This window comes from Rhinopithecus roxellana, chromosome 1 (genome assembly GCF_007565055.1).
Source record: "Rhinopithecus roxellana isolate Shanxi Qingling chromosome 1, ASM756505v1, whole genome shotgun sequence".
NCBI classification, from domain to species: domain Eukaryota; kingdom Metazoa; phylum Chordata; class Mammalia; order Primates; family Cercopithecidae; genus Rhinopithecus; species Rhinopithecus roxellana.
This window is the reverse complement of record NC_044549.1, coordinates 80,038,940-80,061,423: the sequence shown is the minus strand read 5'-3', so window position 1 is coordinate 80,061,423 and position 22,484 is coordinate 80,038,940. Positions and strand designations below refer to the sequence as shown.

At 50.9% G+C, this 22,484-nt stretch overlaps 1 protein-coding gene across 1 annotated transcript in view; it reads right to left on the bottom strand.

Annotated features, from left to right (window-relative positions):
• Positions 1 to 9,465: 9,465 nt before the first annotated feature.
• Positions 9,466 to 22,484, bottom strand: part of FLNB (filamin B) — a 167,002-nt gene continuing 153,983 nt past the window's right edge. The window contains 5 exon segments of the mRNA XM_010360474.2: positions 9,466 to 9,674; positions 10,469 to 10,672; positions 11,912 to 12,130; positions 17,232 to 17,408; positions 21,462 to 21,594. Coding sequence (XP_010358776.1) covers positions 9,487 to 9,674; positions 10,469 to 10,672; positions 11,912 to 12,130; positions 17,232 to 17,408; positions 21,462 to 21,594 — 921 coding nt within the window. The 3' untranslated portion in view covers positions 9,466 to 9,486.

Genomic DNA, 22,484 nt, shown 5'->3' with positions numbered 1-22,484 from the left:
GGCACCCACTCCCTTGGACAGCTGGTTCTGGGCCCCTTGGTCTCTGGCCATCCAACCTGTACCTGCTTGCTATCATGGGAGCTGGTGGTAGGCACTGGACCTGCTACCAAGGCTGACCTGGGTGGGGCCTGCTGGAGCTGCTTCCTGGGCGCGGTCCCTCCCTTAGGTACTTGTGGCCATAGTTGATCTTCCAGGCAACTCAGGCGGCGGCCTCCTTTTGGATGCACTCCTTCCAGCAGGCCTGGTTCTAGGAGGTCCCCAGCTCCCTCGTGGCAGAGGCAGGGAGAGGTGGAGGAGGGAAGAATGGCTCTTCCCACAGCTCTGCGGCCTGGGTTTGGGCTCCCAGCGCCTCATCTCCAAGGATATATGCAGCTTCAGTGAGGGCTGGGTTGCCAAGGCCCTGACAGAGAGGAGAGGCTGGGCTGCCCTGGGGGACTTGGGGGGTCCCATAGGCAGAAGAACAGACCAGGCTGGAAAAGGGTGCAGAGCCTGGCCACAACCCATCCAGGGTGCCTGTCCTTCCCCTGAGGGACAGGCCCAGGCCTTTACCTTCACACGCACAGGGCCCTGGGGTGGTGCATGGGGTGCTGCAGCCGCTATTCCATTCAGCAAACTCTGATGCACACCTACTATGTGCTAGGCACCCAAAGGGGTCCAAAAAGAGGCCCAGTCTTTCCTGGCCTCAAGGAGCGCTGGACACACAGCCAGGGGGTTTCCAGGGCAACTCTAGAGTCCAGCTCCTCAGATACGCAGCTCTGTCCCTTGCTAGTGGAATGGCCTCCTCTGTACAGCAGGGTGAGAGTGGGAACTACCCTTAGTATTGGGAGAATGACATTAGCCCAGCATATAAAATACTTGGGACAGTGTGTGGCCGGGAGGAAGCGCTCCCTCAACATCAGCTGCCGTCTCACAAGCACCCGTGAGGTGGGTGCTAAGCTGTGTTCTGCATGCCTTAAACCATCCTCCCCATTAGTAGGCTCTCATGCCCTCCTTTCCAGGTGAGGCAATGGAGGCTTGAAAACCATGTGACTGCCCCAGGGCACCATGGCTGGTGTGTACCTACTCCATGCCAGGCCCTGCGCTGGGGGCTTTACTGTTACATCACTTAATCTTCACAGTGATTTGCAAACAGGCTGTCTTGCGTCACTCTCACAAATGAGTAAACTGAGGAATCTCTGGGTTTAACCCTAAAACCCAAGTCCTTGTGTTACAGACACAAAATTCTCCCAGGAAGTGGGATGGGCACCTGAGAGAGGTGCAGGCAGGGCGGGGCAGGGGAGGACCCCCCCCAGTGCCTCAGCAGCACCACAAAGTCAGCCTCCTGGATCCTCACACTTTTTGCCTCCCTGACCAGGGAGAAGGAGGCTACCCACAGGGCCCTGGGGCCACTTGCCTCCCACTTTGCTGCATGTACTCTCATATTCATTCGACAAACATCATTAGCTTCTGACCCTGTGCCAGGTACCGAGCCAGGCTCAAAATGTAGATGAGGAAAGACAGAGCCCAGGTACTTCCTGCTCTCAGGGTTTCACCCTCTAGAAGGGAAGGCAGACGTTTAATCAGGTTGCAGTGAATAGGTCAGGGAAGGCTTCCTGGAAGAGGTGCCCTTTGACTGAGACCTGAACTATGAACATGAGTTAGCCAGGCAAAACACAGGGGAAGAGTGTTGCAGCCTGGGACGTCCCAGTTAGAAAGGCAAGAAAGGCCACAGCTGTATAGACTGCCCTCTGGGCCTCGGTCTTTCCACGTGTGAAATGGGCTGTGAGGGAGTTTGGAAAATTTGGGGAAGAAACTCAGGTTAAGTGGAATAGCTGGGCCTGAGATGCCTCCCCGGGGCACGTACAGTAGTGACTGATGAACCTTTCACCGGCAGGCTCCCTGAGCAGGAGCTAAGCACCAGTTAGTCATTCTCTCCTGGCGGAGGGCCTACTGTGTGTCCCGGGCTGCAGGTGAACAACACGACAAAACGCCCTGGCCTCGCGGAGCTGATCCTGCCCTACCCTGTAACTTGACGCGGTATCTACTCCTCCAGGGTATCTCCGCGGGCCAAGTCTGGCACATAGTAGGTGCCTGGGAAACGTGCTCAAGGAAATTATACCTAGGGGCACCTCACATTGGCTCTGTTAAGGGAGACAGTAGGGGTGACGGGTGAAGGAAGGCAAGTCAGGAGTTGCGGGGCTTGCGGGGCGGCGGGACCCTGGAGTCAATCGGTTGCGGGGCGGGGTCTGTTGCTAGAACTCCAGACAGCCTCTCTGCCCCACCCCCGAAACTTCTGCGCTGGAACACCCAGACTTACCAGCGCAGAAGGGGAGAGGTGGGTGGGTCCCCCTCCTCCCGGCCTGGGAGAGCCCGCGCCTTGCCCAACGCTGGTACTCCGCTCGGGGATGCAGTTCGCGTGTCCAAGGCGACCCCTAGCGGTCACTGCGGCGACGACAACCCAGGCGGCCGTCCTCTCGCCCTGGAGGCCCACAACTTCCCCGAGAGGGGAGCAGAGCTGGGACTGTGCAGAGAGGCGCTCCCAAGGAGGCCGACGGCCCACTACGAGAGCCTCCTCTGGCTTCTGTTTTCTGTGTCTGGAGTCGTGTACAACTTCACGGCTCCGTTCCTAGACAGGTTTACCAGGTTTTAACACAGCCTTGACCATTAATGACTACCTGTGTGACCTTGAGCAAGTCACCGAACCTTTTTTTCTTCTTTTTAGTCTTGTTCTGTCGCCCAGGCTGGAGTGCAATGGCGCGATCTCGGCTCACTGCAACCTCTGCCTCCCTGGTTCAAGCAATTCGCCTGCCTCAGCCTCCTGAGTAGCTGGGACTACAGACGCCCATCACCACGCCTGGCTAATTTTTGTACTTTTAGTAGAGATGGGGTTTCACCATGTTGGGCAGGCTGGTCTTGAACTCCTGACCTCAAGTAATCCACCTGCCTCTGCCTCCCAAAGTGCTGGGATTACAGGTGTGAGCCACCACGCCCAACCAGTCACCAAACCTTTCTGAGCCCTGACAAATTCTCCTTTAAAAATGTAATAAGACTCGGTGCATAGCTTTAGTGTTACTTACGATGATAATTTTCTTACTCTTAGTTTATTAACTCATTTAAACCCCAATCATCTAACAACCTCCGGGACGGTGTGGGGGCAGCCCTCAGGCCCGTCACTGGCCTAAGCCTGCACAAAGGGAAAAAGGTGAAGCTCTGAAACCAGGGGACAAGAACAGGCTGGCAAGTGGGCTGGAGCCCTCCTGGGTGCATGTGACTCACCCCTTTCTCCTCCCACCTTTCTGGCCACTCCCTGAAGCCACCAACATCCCACCTCAGACAGAGTTCTGTGGTTGGCCCACCCCACCCCACCCACTCCCACTGATACCGCCCAACCCTAATGCCCAGCCCAAGACTCTGTCTGCCACACCACACTGCTTTCCTAGGATTCAGAGCTTGATGTCTTAGTTCCCTTACACCAATAATAGTAATTTCATTAACACTTATCATGTACTGGACACTGGAAATGCTTTTCTTTTCTTTTCTTTTTCTTTTCTTTTTTTTTTTTTGAGACAGAGTCTCGTTCTGTCACCCAGGCTAGAGTACAGTGGCGTGATCTTGGCTCACCACAACCTCCACTTCCTGGGTTCAAGCAATCCTCCTGCCTCAGCCTTCCAGCTGGGGTTACGGGCACATGCCATCACATCTGGCTGATTTTTGTATTTTTAGTAGAAATGGGGTTTCACCATGTTGCCCAGGCTGGTCTTGAACTCCTGACCTCAAGTGATCTGCCCACCTTGGCCTCCCAAAGTGCTAGGATTGTAGGAGTGAGCCACCATGCCTGGCCTGAAATCCTCTTTATGTGTAGTTTGTCAGTGAGTTCTCAGAACACTCTATGGGGTGGGTCCTGTTACCCCATTTCATTGGAAAGAAAACTGAGGCACAGTTTTCTGTGAAGGATCAGTGACCTGCCTGCCAGAGGTCATGGCAGGGCCAGGATTTGAATCCTCGGCCCAATTTTAGAGCCACCATGCTCAATGGCTTCTCCACAAGCCTCAATTTCCCTAGCTGGGGTGCCCCTTCCAGTCTGCCTTGGGGAGCCAAATCTCTGCAACACTCAGGCAATCCCTCTCTCAACAGCTTTGGGTTGGGGAAGGTTTGCCCAGGCCAGGTGGTGGGTGGATGTGCTGAGGGGGAGGGAGGCAGCGGGAGGTGCCTTTCTGGAATTCATCTGATTTTAGAATGGCTGTTTCCCATTATTTCCCGGTTTTTACAGATGAGAGCAGTGAGGCACAGAGAAGGTGACCGCCTGAGGTATCTCGGTTGGTAAGCAGCAGCGCTGGGATTGGAATCAGGTTTGAACCTGCAGCATGTGACCTGCTGCTCTCTGAATGCTGCTTCTACACAAGGTTATTCTGCTGCTACGGAGCCTGCTGCTTGTAGCTGGGACTGAAGCTGGCATTTCCAGGACTTGGTGCTTCTGCTGAGGTTTTCTCCTTCTCCGAATACACCCTGCTGGGGTTCAGCATCAGCTTTGCCCTAAGCACGTCCACTTCCTGGAAAGGGAGGGCAACCCCCGACAGGGAGAGGTGTTCTGGTATCTTGGCAAGGCAGTCAGGGCAGAGGAAGAAACATGGGCAATAAAAGGCTTGCAGATTCTTTCATCTTTGTACTTTGTCCTGGGGAGATAAGCGAGTCCAAAATACAAAACCCCCTTGGATATGTGGATCCGTGCCACAAGTCAGGCTCGTAAATTCTGCATTTCCTGCTTGCTCTCGAGAACTCTTGAGGAAGAGAGAAAAAGCGTGTGAGGGGTGTGGAGTGGGTCTCCCTAAATTCCATGCTCATGAGCCGGTCCCCGTGGGCTTGGGGGCTCAGACAAAAGCCTTATCACAAAGCAGAGAAGGATCTCTTTGTTTAGAAAGATTCCTCCCACCATGTGTTTAGGCAGCATCCTTAGGACAAAGCCAGAAAAATAAACTGAATACAGGCTTGCTTGAGCCCTTACTGCCCCCAGTGTGACATTTTTACTTCCTCAAATTATGATTTACTATTGTGAAAAGGAAAAAATACCTACATAAGATACTCATTTCTGGGAGTTTTCATTTGTGAAATATATGGATTATACAGCCTCTTCCCTCTCCAAGTTAGTGGAGATTTGGAAAGACTCCATCCCTTTCCCCGACTCTGCTTCCATAGGGCTGAGAACTGAGGCTAACGGGCACTCCAATTAACAACAACGCTCCCCATTTTTAGTATAAACTTGGCGGGTTGACAAGGGTCAAGCACTCATTTTGCCATTAACCTTTATTCTGCAATTTTTTTTTTGTTTGTTTGTTTTGAGATGGAATCTCACTCTGTCGCCTAGGCCGGATGGAGTGCAGTAGCGCGATCTCGGCTCACTGCAGCCTCTGCCTCCCGGGTTCAAGCAACTCTCCTGCTTCAGCCTCCTGAGTAGTGCGATTACAGGTCTGCATGCACCACAACGCCAGCTAATTTTTCTATCTTTAGTAGAGAGGGGGTTTCACCATGTTGGCCAGGCTGATCTGGAGCTCCTGACCTTAGGAGATTGCCCGCCTCGGCCTCCCAAAGTGCTGGGATTACAGGTGTTAGCCACCAGGCCCGGCCTATTCTGCTAATTTTTAAGTCTGTGCAACTTTCAAGGGAAATTAAATCCCTACACACCCTACTTATTTTACACCAAACTCATCAAAATGTGGCTTCAAAGCCCCTTTGAAGTCCTAAAACTAGACATGTGGTCAAGGGGCGCAAGTGTTATAAGTGCATCTGAAACAAAGAAACATGTTAATAAAATGTTTCCTTCTTGGCAGCATCCTGGTGCCTGCCTCCCTGGGTTGCAAAGGGAAATATGATGAGGAAGAGGCAGGCTTCTGTGCTTCGAAGTGGGCAGGGCCTGGGAATCTCTGCAGGGCAGCTGCTGTCTGCTTCACCTCCATCGGCCCTGTCCACTCCTAGTAGGAATGAGGCAAAGTCAATAGTGAAAGTTGGAAAGAAAACACAAAAGTCGGAAAGGACCTGGCACCAGGCTTGTCCAGGGTCAAGTTTCAAAGTTTTCAAGGTGTTTGCACAAACAGCTGGTTTCCATAGCAGCCAAGCCCAGGTGCAGGTAAGGGTTGCCCTGTGCTCCTAGCCATTGACCGATAAAGAGGTGCATCCCACCCTAAGATGTCTTTAACGTAACAGGAGGCAGTGGCTTCTAGTGGGGAAATTTACCCAGGGCCACATCACCATCGCTCCCATGCAGGGGACCACCAGGTGTAGCCCCAGATACCAACAAGCCGCCAGGGGGCAGCCTTGTGCAAGGAACATCACTTCCGGCAGGTGTTGGTCAGACAGCAGTGGCTGAGACTCTGGCAGGTAATTGTTCCTTGCAGCTCCCTGTGGGCTCTTACCTGATCCTCACAACCACCCAGAGAGGTGAGGCAAGGCGACTTCCCCAGGGGCACACAGTCGATGAACAGTGGAGCCAGGGTTGAAGTTCTGGGGTGCCTGACACCAAAGCCCACGCTGTTAATTTACAAATGCTACCTCCCCCAACAGAAAGCCACCGGGCTTCACACTGGAGAAACCAATGGCTGTGCCCTGTGCTCCTCCGTGGGCAAACTAGCATCAAACTGTGGGCCGGCCAGAACCCATCGGGCAGAGCCTGAATGGACTCTTTGGCAAGTGGGGGAACTGCCCGCCACTGCAGAATCCTGAAGCCCACGGACCTTCCCAGATAGCAGTCCAGGAAGCAGTGCTTCCTGGCGCAGGCCACAGATAAGGCTGCTCTTAGAGGCAAACAATTGATCCCAACTGACAGCCAGGTGTCAGAAAATCCAGTCTCCCTTCCCTGCTTTTCTTTCCACCCTCAACCTCCATCTGGAGGGCTGGAGGCCCAGCAGTGATTTCCCATCACCATGGCACCTGCTGGGGCCTATCTGGGGGCTCCTGTTTCCACAGCGGTATCAGCAGGGGGTAGAACTCCCACTCTGGGGTCAAGAAGGCAGGGGCCCTGGGTCTGTCCCCAAGTGAGCTTTGCATCTGCAAACATGTCATTGCAGCACCTGAGGTGGTAGTGCCATCTGCAAAGCGGTATCACTGCTGTGGGGTGGGGGGGAAGCGGAGGCGGAGGCGGAGGAGGGGTGCTAGGTACCTCCCAAGCATTTAGTAATCAGAAGGTCTTCTAGAAAAAGGAGAAACAGGCCAGTTGCAGTGGTTGACACCTGTAATACAGCACTTTGGGAGACCAAGGTGGGACGGATCACTTGAGGTCAGGAGTTCAAGATCAGCCTGGCCAACATGGCGAAACCATATCTCTACTAAAAAGACAAAAATTAGCCAGGCATGGTGGCACGCGCCTGTAGTCCCAGCTACTTGGGAGGCTGAGGCAGAAGAATTGCTTGAACCCAGGAGGTGGAGGTTGCAGTGAGCTGAGATCCCACCACTGCCCTCCAGCCTGGGCGAGTTGAGACTATCTCAAAAAAGGAAAATTAAAAAAAAAAAAAGAGAGAAAGAGAGAAACAGAGGCAAAGGGAGGGGAAGACAGCAGCAACAATTAGCACAGCAGGGTGACAGGTGACAGCTTCTTGTTTACTCACCCCCCCAAAAAAAGAGCCCAGGTTCACTGTCAAAACAAATTGCTAGTCTGTGTCCCTTAAAGCACAGGTTGGGGGAGCTGGTCTGGGGCTCCAACGACGTTAGAGAGAGAGAGAGAGAGAGAGAGAGAGAGAGAGAGAGAGAGAGAGAGAGAGAGAGAGAGTGAGTGTGTGTGTGTGTGTGTGTGTGTGTTACACTGTCTCGCTCTGTTGCCCAGGCTAGAGTGCAGGGTTGCAACCACAGCTCACTGCAACTTTGGCCTCTCAGGCTCAAGTGATCCTCCTGCCTCCGCCTCCTGAGTAAGCTGGGACTACAGGCATGCATTACCATGCTGGCTAATTTTTTAATTTTTTGTAGAGGTTGGGTCTTGCTGTGTTACCCAGGCTGCTGGTGGTGAAATCCTAGGATTAAACAATTTATTCAGAAGCGACGCCATCCAAGAACACCAAGAGAACTTTACGGAGCAAATGTTTTATTTAATAAGTTATAAGATACAATTTACAGTCGGTGTTTGATTCCAGTTTGGCTTCCATGTCCCAGCTTACAACACCCGTGGTCCTTTCACATCAGGCTTCGGGCTGCTCCAGTTTCTGGAGGGTGGGCTTTTACCCCCAACACTCGCCCCAGATGCTACACCTGCCACAACAGTGGCCACTTCCTCAGGACTAAGCAGCAAAACCCTAAAGGTCCGCCTGCCCAGACCACACTACACATTTGGGCTCAGGCAACGTCCCTGACGCTTTAGCCTCATTCCAAAGCCAGCTCAGGTCTGCAGAAGGCAGGCAAAATTCCCTACACCTCATTTCTGTACTTCTGCACCACACAGCTCTCACTGTTTCTGCTAAATGGTGAAAAGACCACCAATAAGCTGCTGCCCTTCCTCTCCCCCACCATTCCCAACTTTCAGGCCAAAGATCGGCAGGAGTTTCATTCTTTCCTGTCTGTACAGATCATTATTTTCCAGAAAAAGTGAGCCATGAAGCTGGCTGGGGCGGGTGTGGAGTGTTAAGTCAAGGGACGGGCCTTGGGATGAGGGCGCTAATCCATGGGCCCCCTGAGGTCACTTTAAACATTTTGGTAAGACTCCCCAGGCCGATGAAATGCTGGAGCATGTGCTAAAAACAAGGGCTAGTGTTGGTTAAAAGGGATCTTTGGCAAGTGGGGAACTGCTCGCCACTGCAGAGTTTCTTCAGACCTAGGAAGGGACTGAAACGGACTTGGAAAACTAAAGCAAACCATGACTGCCGGGATGGTCTCGTGTGGTGACTCTGCAAGAAATAATCATCAGAGCGAGGGTACAGGTACTTGGGAGACATGTGGGCCCGGCTGCCACCACATCCACTCTGCCCTCTGAGAAGCCTAAGAAGGCCACAGAGCATGGTGGTGTTGGCAGTGAGGAGCAGTAAAGCAGTGCTAGTGATCTAATAGCCAAATACATTAACATGGGCACTGAAAGAGATTAAGCTGATTTTAAGTCATCCCCTTTGCTAAATGACAACCAAACTAGGTGTCCCCCTTTTCTCTGCCCACCTTCCCCTAGCCTTGTTTCATAAATGCTGAGGAGCGAACCAGCAGCTCAGGCTAACCAGTTTTGTTTTTCTGAAACGTCAGTCTCATCGTGTGCCCGGTCTGTCTGCTGCAGTGGGTGATCTGTTCCACCAAGAGTTCTGGTTGGCACCTAGTGTACTTGGGATCTTCTCAGCCCACTGAACAAGCTTGCATTTCTCAAGATTCTCCAACATGTCCCTCAAGAGTCCAGTCTAGGACTTATTTCTGAAGGCACTTTAGAACAGCAATATTTTAGGGATGGGGTTTCAGCCCCACAAACAGGCTGGAGGGCTTTGTATAAAATGAATTACGAACAAGCAACAAAAGCAACCACAAGAACTCTCCCCAGGATGTGAAAAAACTGTTTTAAGGCACTGTGACATGAAAAGGGCTGCCAGGGATGTGTTCCTCCCCCCACTTCACAGCCAGCACATAATCGCCCCGCTCCTTGACGACGTATGTGACGTTGTATTGCTGGTTGCCTACATGCTTCATGGAGACCTCCTCGCAGGGGGTGGTGGGCCCATGGACCCCGATCAGCAGCATATTGGAGCCTAGGAGGCAAAAGAAGGTGGTTATTCCGTTCGGATGCGTCAGGACAGGCACAGGAAGAGGAGGGAGCATGAGAGCCAAAGGGAAGGAGCTTCCGCCGTAACGCTGGGGCCCCTGAGAGGTGGGAGAGTGTGGCAATTACAAGCAAAGGCTCATAGAGCCTGACGGTGTGGGTTCAAATCCCTGCCCTGCCACTTGCTACCTGGGTGACCTTGGACTGGAATCTCACCTCTCCCTAGCTCAGCGTCCCCATCTGTAAACAGGGAATGAGAACGACACATACCTCACGAGCTAGTTGTGAGGTTTAAGGAGTGATGGGTGTCAAACGCTAGCACACGGTAAGTGCTATTCTAAGCGTTAGCTGTGAGAATCTTCTTGTTTACTCTCACAGGCACCTTAAGGAAGGTACTTCTGAGAAGAGGAAACTGACTTTTGGAAAGAGATTTAATAACTTTCCGAGGTCACATGGTTAAATAAGTTTTATGAACAAACGAATGAATGAATGAATGAATGAAGTGGCAGTACCAGGTTTCCAACCCAGGTGTACTGGATGCCAGAACCCAGGCAACCGACCGTTGAAACCCAAATAAATACCCAAGTTCGAAAGGCAAAAGAGAAGAAAATCACTTAAAAATATTAAGTGCAGGAGAACAGGGTCATGAACATGGTTACTTACAAACGGCTGGGTTACATGGGGGTAGGCACTGCAGGAGACCTCAGCAGGGAAGGTCAGTGTACCCAGGGGGTCCAGCCTGCCCCTGCCCCACCCCACCCTTGAAAAGGCCCAGACACCTACCAGCTTTGCTGCAGTCCACCAGGAAGGAACTCTTCTGGCCCACAAAGGCCTTCGAGAGCCCTGCCCCCTTAGAGGTCACCTTGCTGGCGTCCGAGGATGCCTTGGGAATGGCGCTATAGCAGGTCTCTGTAGAAGACCTGGTCACTGACTCCACCAGGATGGATGAGGTCTCATTGGCTGAGCCGGGGCTAACCAGACGCTGGCCTAAGATACAGGAGGGAGGGGGACAGGCGTGAATGGCCAGATCAAGAGGGGTCTCTCAGCCAGAGGACAGGCAAGTACCCTACATAGTAGCCCCAGGAGAGCCCGCGCACCCCAACACCTGGATACAAAAGCCACCACACCCGTATCTCACACCCATAATGTCTTCTAAACCCCTGCGGTCCTACCCCCATACAACTAGGATCTGGCTTTCTGGGCAAATGGATGAGTCCGGCCTTGGCTGACAAGGCCTAGAACCCTCCCAATCCCCCCAGCCCCCACCCCACCCAAAGATGTGCCGGTGGAATTCACATCTTTCTATTTACATAAAATAGTCTATGTATAAGCAGAGTAAAATTTGGGATGACATATAATGAAATATCGAAAAATGATTCTGTGGATGAGAAAGGATGATTTTTCTATGTGAATTTTCTAATTTTTCTGCGATGAACCTACATCCTTTACTTAACAGTGAATCATGACGTGTGGAAGGGATTTACTACAGTGTTTATGGTGGTTACCTTGGGTGGTGGCTGTGAACTGGTTTTCATAGTTTGGTATTTTTTCCGGTGTTTTGGAGGAGACACATTTTTATAAGTATAATAAAACCTTTTGATTATTATTATTTTTTTTTTTTGAGACGGAGTCTGGCTCTGTCGCCCAGGCTGGAGTGCGGTGGCCGGATCTCAGCTCACTGCAAGCTCCGCCTCCCAGGTTCACGCCATTCTCCTGCCTCCGCCTCCCAAGTAGCTGGGACTACAGGCGCCCGCCTCGTCGCCCGGCTAGTTTTTTGTATTCTTTAGTAGAGACAGGGTTTCACCGTATTAGCCAGGATGGTCTCGATCTCCTGACCTTGTGATCCGCCCGTCTCGGCCTCCCAAAGTGCTGGGATTACAGGCTTGAGCCACCGTGCCCGGCCACCTTTTGATTATTTTTAAAGTGAAAATTAGAAATGAGGGGATTTTTCAGGCCCTGATCTAAACAAATACATAAGATTTCAATATCTATTCTTTCCTGTTAGAGACAGAAAACTACCTGTTTTCTCAACTTCTGCACGCTCCACTCTGTGGACTTTTGTAAGTTTCAAACACTGCCCTCTGACATCTCATGCTATTTACTGACATTCAAAGTTCAAAGTAGCTTTAACACACCCAAAACCATCCATAGTTTCCACTATGATTGATCTGACAAAACCAGCTCCCCAGGAAGGGAGAGTAACTCCGAAGGTAAGTTGATCGTTACCTGTCACCTTGGCCTTGAAGGGACTGCCCACAATGTGGTTGGGTCCACCGTATTTGACGCCGATCAGGTAGTTACCAGGAGCCATGGGGGTGTACATGACTTTGTACCCTTCAGGTGTTTCCTGGCAATCCATTTTAACCTTGGACGGGCCTTCGATGGTGACGGATAATGTCCCCGGACCTGCTCGGGTGGTGTTAATAAAGAATTCCGACTGGATACCTGGGAGAAAGGAATAGAAAATGCTGTGTTGATGGCTTGGAGGGCTTTCCCAGGAGCACTGAGGCCGTGGTGGGGGACACACATAGGTCCCCTCACAGAGAGCTCGCCCTGGTGGCATGGGAACCCACCGACACTAGCTCTGAACTTCTGGCAGAGAAAACCTCAGGTCCTGCAGGGTGAGGGCTCCCTTTTCCAGGCCAAGGCAGGAGGAGCATGGCTGACATTTCGCCCACAAGCACCAACAGCCTGGACACCCTGTTCTCTCCTCTGGGCATAAGCCATTGTGGTTAAGGGTGAGAAGCCTGAGTCACACTGTGAGCCTGAAATGCTGCTTCAGCCACCAGAGCCCAGCTCTCCCTCCAGGGGTGTGGGGGAGGCGTGGGCCCCTCTGACCGTCCTTTCTTCTCTGAGCAGACTTGGAGAAGCCAGGGAGGCCAAGCATCTCCTCCCTTCCTCCTCAGCCCTCACCCCAGGCACTGTGCTACAGACTGGGTGCAGCCACTGTGACCTGCCAGCCCACCCACTTTGCTGTGAATTCCAGCAACAGGCACAGGAACAAAACAGCAGCTCCTGATGACGGGGCATGTGTGCCCCACTCGGGCTCCGGGTCCTGTGCACAGCACCATTTACACATGTGGTATGGAATCCTCTCCGCGATTCCTGCTTCACAAATGACTCTGTGGCTCAGGCAGGGGGCCAGTCATGCTACACAACTAGAAAGTGGTAGAGCTCGGTTTGAACGATGACTGCATGGCTCTGGTGCCAGGCTCATCTCTTGACCCCTGGATGGACAGTGGAGCTGCCTCAGATCCCCTAACCGCAGCCCTGAAACAACTTAGCTGGTCCAGGGAGAGCCTCCTTCAGTCATCAGGCCTGGCACATGCCTGCTACAGTGCCCTCTATGGGGCATGCCTGGCATAGCATCCCCAGGCAGGGCTGTGCTTCTGCCAGAGCTCTAGACACTGCCCCAGCTGGGAAATATTTTGGTTTAATTATAGCTCCTAGTCCAGAGAAAGAATTATTGTTCTGGATATCAATAAAACAAAAGAGCTGCTATCGTGCGACTCTCAAACACAACCCAGCTGTTCCTGGAAGCTCTTGAGGCTCCTGTCCCAAGGTCCACCCTCCCCACTATCTCAACCTCATCATGGTATCTAATCTGTGCAGCCAAGAAGCCCCTCAAGCAGCAGCTCTGAGGCCAGGGGCTACGTAGGGAAGAAGCGGGAGGTGAGCAACAAGGAGACAGTGTGTCCATCCAGGAAGCAGCTGTAAGGTGACGATAAGGAAAGATATTTTATTGATTGATTGATTGAGATAGAGTCTCGCTCTGTTGCCCAGGCTGGAGTGCAGTGTCATGATCTCGGCTCACTGCAACCTCTGTCTTCCAGGTTCAAGCGATTCTCCTGCCTCAGCTTCCTAAGTAGCTGGGATTACAGGCACTCCCCACCATGCCCAGCTAATTTTTGTATTTTTTTAGTAGAGACAGGGTCTCGCCATATTGGCCAGGCTGGTCTCGAACTCCTGACCTCAAGTGATCTGCTCACCTTGCTCTCCCAAAATGCTGGGATTACAGGCATGAGCCAGGGCACCTGGCTTTATTATTAATATTTTTTTTGAGATAAAGTCTTCCTCTGTTGCCCAGATTGGAGTACAGTGGCATGATCACAGCTCACTGCAGCCTCAATCTTCCAGGCTCAAGCCATCCTCCTGCCTCAGCCTCCAAAGTAGCTGGGACTTCAGGCATGCACCACCACACCTGGCTAATTTTTAATTTTTTTTGTAGAGATGGGGTTTTGCTGTGTTGCCTGGGCTGGTCTCAAACTCCTAGGCTCAAGTGATCCTCCCACCTCCACCTCCCAAAGTGCTAGGATTACAGGTGTGAGCCACTGTGCCAGGCCAAAAATATATTTTTAAAGTGAGGTTGAAATGATGTGGCTGCAGGGGAAAGTTCCACCATTTTTTAACAAGCTGTTTCATTCCTAAGTTCGTCTTTAATTTTTTTTTTTTTGTAGAGATGGAGTTTTACTATGTCACCCAGGCTGGTCTCAAACTCCTGGGGCAAGCAATCCTCCTGCCTTGGCCTCCCGAAGTGGTTGGATTACAGGCATGAGCCACCGCACCCATTTGGTGCTAATGCAATATTTTGACCAACCAAAAATCAGTTCATCTTGACTGTGAGTGTCCAAAAGGGCAGGGAAGACAAGGTGGGAAAAGATAAATCAGGGGTTATGGGACAAGAGCTACTACTTGGCTGTTACCTCCTCTATGGCTCCAAACAAGCCTATTAGGTGGGTCCCGTTATTATTCCTGTTTTGCAGGAAAGGAAGCAGAGGCACAGTGAAGTCAGATAATTCATCTGGAGTCACACGGCTGAGGACCAGCAGAACTGGGATTTAAACATAAAGTCTGTCCAACTTGGAGCTAAAGCACTTACCTGAGAGAAGATGGAAGAAAAAAATCCACAAGCAGAAGTCTGTCACCACTGCCTCTAGCTACAACCTGTATCTGACACCACAAAACATCTCTGGGTACGGCGGTCTTCCCCCACCCCCTCAAATATGTCCGGCCCAGTTCCTATGAGTTTAATGCACGTTAAATGCAGTACTGCTTGTTCTTCAAGGCAGGTAAGGGGATAGAAGGAGGGAAGGAGGCCCTTCTGGTATACCCCGAGCACACTGGGATTCCTGGATCATTTTATTAGGGAAATTGCTCAGTGGCTCCAAAGAATCTGGAGCTCCCTGGTCTATCTCCCTGCCTCTCAAGCCTCCTCCAGCAGGGTCCCGTCCTCAAATTCTCCACATTCCCCTATTCCAAAATCTACAGAATGGACCATTTAAAGCTTGAGCCAAGAGATACAGCAAACTCACCCATAAAAACAGAGGGAGGTTTGCTTTGTTCAGAAGGTCAGGATACTGGGCACTCTGGCAGCCAAGCACAGATACCTTTTCATTCCATGCACACTGCAGCTGTGTAATCTCAGAATGGATATTTAGGGAAAGGCTTGGGAGCAGGAGGGCTGGAAAAACAAGACGCCTTCCCTGTGACAAGAGCAATATTTACACAGGGTTTGAAGCAGGCGGTTCTGTACCTCTCCCCTCCTGGCTGGGAGCTTCCCTGCAAGAGCAGCTCCTTCTCTCAGCAGCGTCCAACACTTGCAGAGCACAGCCTGAAACCTAAGCTCCCAAAAAGGTGTGCAAACAGCCAAAAGGAAATGGGAGAGGGCCCAGGCACAGCGGCATGAGCCAGCAGGAAGGTGAGATGCTTCCTGGCCAGTGTGGGAGACCCCAGCAGCTGCTGTGGGGCCTGGCCTGAAGCCTGCCACGCGCTCCAAGTGCCTAGAGGACCCCACCTGGGCCCTAAAAGGTGAGTAGCTTGTCAGGGCCCAATTGCCAGTACTGCTGCCTGGAAAGTACTCCTGAGCAGCCGGGAGGACAGGGGTCCTGGTTTAGGACACCCCAAAGTGGGCTGGGGATGTAGTCACTGCCTCTGGGTGAGCCAGCCACTTAGAGAGGGGGCCAAGGGTCACTGCACAGGCTCTGAGGTCACAGATTTGGATTGATTCCTGGTTCTGCCTCCTCCCAGCTGACTGCTTTTTGGGGGAGTGTTTGTTTGGGGAGTGACTCAACCTCTGCCTCTCACTTTCCAAATCTGTAAAATGGACATCACTTACGGTAAAATGATACCACTGCCTTTCACAAAAGGCAAGCTGCAGGCCCAGAGTTCAGGGTGGAGCCAGACTGGATTTGCCTGGGGAGTCTGGCAGCACTCACACCACCCCTGTGGGTGGCTTTGCTGAGGCCACTGCTTTGGTCAGAGTCCCGGGCAGCCTGCCAGCCCACCAGTCACTCCTGCACCTGAAGAGGGCCCCTTGGCCACACAGGACACTTGCTCCCGGGGCTGGATGCCAGGCAACCATGCAGCCACTCACCCCTCACCCCTGGGAGGCAAGTCTGCTCTATCCCACTCTCCTTATGCAGGGTGGGGGTACACACACGAGAGACTCAAGAAACCCGGACATATGCTTTCCCAAGGGGGTCCAAAGTAACACCAAATGCAAACATGCCCCAGTGAGTCCACACTGCGCACTTCCCCTGCAGAGACTAAGGACCGGCTCTCCACCCTGGCAGCCTCCATAACAGTGACGCACTCACTGCACGCCACCCGATGCCACCTGTTCAAATAACTGTGATTCACAGCAGGAATTCTCACACAGCCAGGAAAAGGAGGGGAAGATCTGTTCTGACATGGAAAGATCTTTAAGAGGTCAAAGCAAAAACACAAGCTGTATCACAGTAGATGCAGTAAGATTCCTTCTGTAAGACAAAAGCAAAACTCTGTGTCTGCTTGTCTAATGAACCGATTAGCTAACCAACCCAGCAACCAAGAATGAAGACAATGAGATGACAGACAGGGTGAAGGCCCTCCCTTCCTGGAACCGTTTGCTTCTGGACCCAGGTGGGGGAGGAGGAGAGAAGATAGAGTGAGTCCCACTTTATTTACTTCTTCACTGCCTGTATTTTTCACAATCAAACATGTCCCATCTGTGGCAAAGAATAAAAATAAATTGCAATGGGTCCAAAAAGCTTCAGAATTCTTTGACCATTTCAGTCTTTTCTCCTCCTCCATTAAGATCTGAGAGTAAAAAGAGGAGGAGATGGGCTGGGACAGGTCTTACTGCTGCTTCAGTGCACTTCTGGGGGCCCGGTACCATGAAAGAACAGATGGGTAGGAGCCCCCTTGGATGCATCATGAATTCTGTGTAGGCAAAGAAACCCTCAAAATTAATGACACTGTGCTGTGTTCCCTGACTATCAGCATCCTGTTCTGAAAGTCAAGAAACCTGGCAGAGGAAGAAATCTGAATCACAACTAACAGTAATGAGGTGTGATAACACAGCCATCAAGCTCTCACTCTGAATTTACCACGGGCCAAACCGCAACTCCCAAAACAGCTTTGGACAGCAAGTGCCTCCAAAGTGTGCATGACCCCAGTTTCCATGGGAAGCGCGTGTAAAAAGCTTCCACGGGGCTTGAGGATTTCCATCTGGCTTGTCCCTGGAGCTGATTCAGTTAAGTCTTCAAGAAGCAGAGGAGTGGGTTACCTGTGGTGCCCCCTTCGAGTCCTGCGCCGTAGGCAGACACCAGGGCAGGGTTCCCCGCTTGTCCGGGCTCCCCAACGCGCACTTTGAAGGGGCTTCCAACCACGTGGCTCCCATTGAACTTGACATCGATGGTGTGAACACCATTCTCATGAGGGATGAAGCGAACAGCATACTTATCTAAAAGAATGAGCAAAGGCACAGGGTGAAATCAGGCAAATGGACGCCCCCGAGTTCAGTGAGGACAAAGGATGAAGGCCAACCCGAGATGGCCCATTTAAAATCAGCAGTTCTACAGGGAGCCTGGCACTCAGCATCCTGGATTTCAGAACCAGACAGATCCCCCTGGGTATCCCTCATCAGCCCCAAGGAAAACACATCCACATCACAAATCCTATAAACACAGGACAAAACTCTGACCCCTGCCTCAGAAGAACCATTCCTTTCTTCAGAAAACCTCACTTTTTGAATGTGAAATTCCGTGAGTGCTTACTAATCCTGTCGTGAGATGAATCTCATTTCACCAAAATTAAATGATGTTTTTCCACTAAAACGATGATACAAGTTGAAGACACATCACTCTGAAGTTGGAAGACCTCACCACTTAAGGCTCCACAGTGGCCTACTCAGCTGAACTCTAGGTTACTACCCTTTACTTCGTTCATCCATTGCGGGGGTTCAGGTTTTTTTTAAACATTGGGAGATGGCCATTCTTTTTTTTGTTTTGTTTTGTTTTTGTTTTTGTTTTTTGAGACGGAGTCTCGCTCTGTCGCCCAGGCTGGAGTACAGTGGCCGGATCTCAGCTCACTGCAAGCTCCGCCTCCCAGGTTTATGCCATTCTCCTGCCTCAGCCTCCCGAGTAGCTGGGACTACAGGCGCCCGCCACCTCGCCCGGCTAGTTTTTTGTATTTTTTAGTAGAGATGGGGTTTCACTGTGTTAGCCAGGATGGTCTCGATCTCCTGACCTCATGATCCGCCCGTCTCGGCCTCCCAAAGTGCTGGGATTACAGGCTTGAGCCACTGCGCCCGGCCGGAGATGGCCATTCTAACTACTGTTGAATGTCTCTGTTTTGGGAAGATTTAACAAGAAATAAAAAAGAATATATATGAAGGGAAAAAAGAAAACCTCGCTTCTTCTACGTTTCTCTATTTGGCCAGTTGAAGGGGAAAAAATGGTTTCAACTGGCATTAATGCTCCTTAATTAAGCTCAAAGCTAGGAACTGCCCCACAGGGCAGGCTTTTTGGCTGTGCGTTTGGGTCACAGCATGTAGCAAGGTAATCTGTTAACTGAAATGGGCACCTAGAACATCTACTCATTGTGCACCACCTGACCACCACTTCCTCCTTGAAGCCCTCCTGCCCAGGGTGCAGAGCCTGTTCTCCTCCTGCCTCTCCAGGTAGCCTCTCAGTCTCTCTCTGGCTCCTAGGACTTTTCATCCCTCTCAGAATTTGTGTTCCCCAAAGCTCTTCTCCCTGCCTCTGGAGGTCTCCACAGAGGCGCATCTCCATGGAGCTGTGCACCCTACATCCTTTGGCACTGAACATCCCCCAACAGTCCCCTAGCTAGGTCCCCATCTGCCTCCCTTAAAGCCAATATGCTTTAGGGGAAGCCGGCTCTACTGCCACGTCAAAGTGTGGTCCCTGAGTGGATCAGGGAAAAATCCTTCGCTAAGCCTTCGCCAGTGAACACATGGCACTTCTTTAGCCACAGGCAATGACTCAGCAGTGGTCATGTGTCCAGGTCAGTGAGATGGGAAGGGAGATGTGCTGGAGACTTCTGGGAAAGGAGCCTCTCGACTTCTAAGAATCCAGAGATGATTCTTAACTAATGTGGTGTGAAGGTGGGACATCTGGTGCTGCTGGAGCCATCCTGCCATCAAGAGGAAGGCCAGCCTCAGAACCAGGCCCACAAAGCAGAACAGCAGAGATATTTGAGGCCTTGCAGGGCACAGCTCAATGACCAAATCAAATCGCTGAAACCCATCTTGGATCTCTTGAACTTTCCAGTTATGCAACTCACTGGGCCCCTTTATTGTGTGAGTTGGCTTGAGCTGGGCATCCTGTAATTTGCAATCAATAGTAACTGTGTCATGCTAATGATCTCATATATCTGTAGGGGTTCAAATCCTGCCTGGGGTGGAGCCAGCTTCTCCCGAAGCACATTGGCTTTAAGAGAAGAGGGAGGGTACCCAGTGAGGGACTGTTGGGGCTGAGGCCACCAAACCTCACAGTGATCTAGTAAACATCTCCATGTGGGTATCGGGGATCCTTCAAAACCCCTCAAAGCAAAATATTAAACCCTTTAAGGCCCTGACCAATCCTCACCCATCCTCTGCCTGGCTGGCCCTAGTTCTGATAACTGTACTGTCATCTGCCGCCCAATCACTAAGCTACCTGGAACATTTTGGAATGGGTTCTCTCTCTCATTCTCTATGGCTACCATAGCTCTCTGGCCTTCTCCATTTCCAGTGCTGCTGCTTTCTCAAATGGACCACTCTGGGAGCACCAGCTCGCCACCTGGCCTTTCAGACTAAAACCGGGATCTGACCCCATCCTTCCTACTTGTTCCTCCTGAGGCTCCCCACTGCCCTTTCTGCCTACTGGGAAACATAGATCTCAATGTTCACACAGAGCCTACATTTCTTTTTCTTTCTTTTTGAGACAGGGTCTTGCTGCATTACCCAGGCTGGAGTACAGTGGCATGATCACAGCTCACAGCAGTCTCGACCTCCTGGGCATAAGCAATCCTCCCACCTCATCCCTCACAAGTAGACTACAGGTGTGTGCCACCATGCCTGGGTAATTTTTTTTTTACTTTATTTTTGTAGAGACGGGGTCTCACTGTGCTGCCCAGGCTGGTCCCAAACTCCTGCGCTCAACTGATCCAAAGTGCTGGGATTACAGATGTGAGCCACCATGCCTGGTCAGAGCCTAGATTTCCAACTACACTATACAAATATAGCCAGGCACACAACAAATGCCCTATAAGGCAGTGATCATAGGTCTCCCCCTCATACATCAAGGCACACACCAAATGTCACCTCCTCTGAGAAGCCCTCCTGAACTCACCAAGGCAGAAACTATTTCTCTCTCCTGCTCTGACCATCTTCACCATTTGCTTCTCAGTTCTCCTGTGGTAATGGCGATCATCTGGGGTCATCATCTGCTTTTTGGCCAGGACTTCACTAAACTGTGAGCAACTCTTTGAGCCCTATACCTTCCTTCAAGTTTCTGACACTTAATAAATGTATTATGTTCACCGGTAACATTGTCTCTTTAAAACTGATTAAATCAGATAATTCCATATACCAAGGCACCAAGCAAGAAAAATCTTAGGACATTGGGGCCTAGAGACCCAGATTTTTTTTTTTTTGAGACGGAGTCTCGCTCTGTCTCCCGGGCTGGAGTGCAGTGGCCGGATCTCAGCTCACTGCAAGCTCCGCCTCCCGGGTTTACGCCATTCTCCTGCCTCAGCCTCCCGAGTAGCTGGGACTACAGGCCCCCGCCACCTCGCCCGGCTAGTTTTTTGTATTTTTTAGTAGAGACGGGGTTTCACCGTGTTAGCCAGGATGGTCTCGATCTCCTGACCTCGTGATCCGCCCGTCTCGGCCTCCCAAAGTGCTGGGATTACAGGCTTGAGCCACCGCGCCCGGCCCAGATTTTCTTTTTTAATTTACAGAACATTAACCTACCTTTCCCTTAGAGTAAAGTGAGACCAAAGCATGCTTACTCATGTCATAAGGTCAACGATATAATAAAAATCTATAAGATGTTGTTACAGTATGAAAGAAAAATCACGATGAATGTCATGCAAAAGGAATCTGAGAAACTAACAGAAAACAAAGCAGCATTTGTTTTTGTGTTGTGTGTGTATGCTTCTTTCTTTTTTTTTTTTTGAGACAGGGTCTCGCTCTGTCGCCCAGGCTGGAGTTCAGTGGCACAATCATAGCTCACAGCAGCCTTGGCCTCCCAGGTTAGTGCACTGCATCCCGCCCAGCATTTGTTTAAAAAAGAAAGAAAGAACGAGAATTCTCTCCCAGGGTAAAGGGTCTGCCTATTCCTGGCACAGGTTTAAACGCGAATTTATAAACAACGTCTGGCAACAGCAAAGGGAATCCAGAGGCTCACTGGCAGTAATGAAACCGATCAGCCCTCCTTTGGGACGCACATTTACAAGAACATTCTGCTGGAAAGCGCTGGTGCTGGGACCCCCCAGCAGGCCTCCTGCTCACCTGGCTCCAGCTCAGACACGTGGCACTCCTCCACGGCTCCAGAGGGGCTATGCACCTTTGCATCAATCTTGCCTTTTGCGCCATTCAACCTTATAGCAAAGGATGCTGGCTGATTAACTTTTAATCCCGATTCCTGAGAATTTAATACATTAGAAAGGTTATGGCCCTCGGCGTTCCTGTTCAGTGGCACACACTGACCCTACCCAAAACTCTGGGTGACAGTTCTCATGCAAATAGGCCCAGAATGTTTTTCTATATAACATATGACAACAAAAGAGCAGGTGAGCCATTCTGCATTTTTAACGTAAGACAGCAGAGACGTGCATCTGCATGGTCTCCTATGCACACCATCTTGATACAGCCTGGAAGGGATGATTTCAAGAGATGACTGGATACTTGAGATATCCTGGTCAAAAGGACTATCATCTCAGCATTCAGAATAACACCTGTGTAGGTCAGAAAACCTAGTATGTTCCAGGTCAAAAAAGTATCCTCTTTTAGGAGAATACTGGCAGCTAACAAAGTCATGCACTCACAAACACAAACACAGTTTTATGTTATGCTGTTTGTTATCTCAAGGGCAGACCTGGAGGAACATATTATAAAGGGCTACATGTGCAAAGAAGGCGGTATTCCATAGCAGTTAAGAATCAGCCCTGGATTTCCTACCATTTCCTAGCTATATATCCAGGTTGCCAAACCTCTTCGAGTCTTGGTTTCCTCATCTGTAAAATGGGCATAATAATGATCCATCTCGAGGGCTACTATAAAGATCAAATTAAGCTGTGCATGCAAAACATTCAGCACAGGGCCTAGCCCATACACAGAGAGACTTGAAAACATAAGCTTATTATTAAATATTAATATGCATTTAGAGGTTGTATCCCCACAAGAAGTCATAGACATAGCTTTTGCTCTTCTCTGGATCAGTTTCACTCCCCATACTTTGTCTTGGAAACTATCTCCTCTTCTGGGAGGAGGGGATCAGAAGTTCAGATGGTTAAGAACAAGGCTGAGCAACAA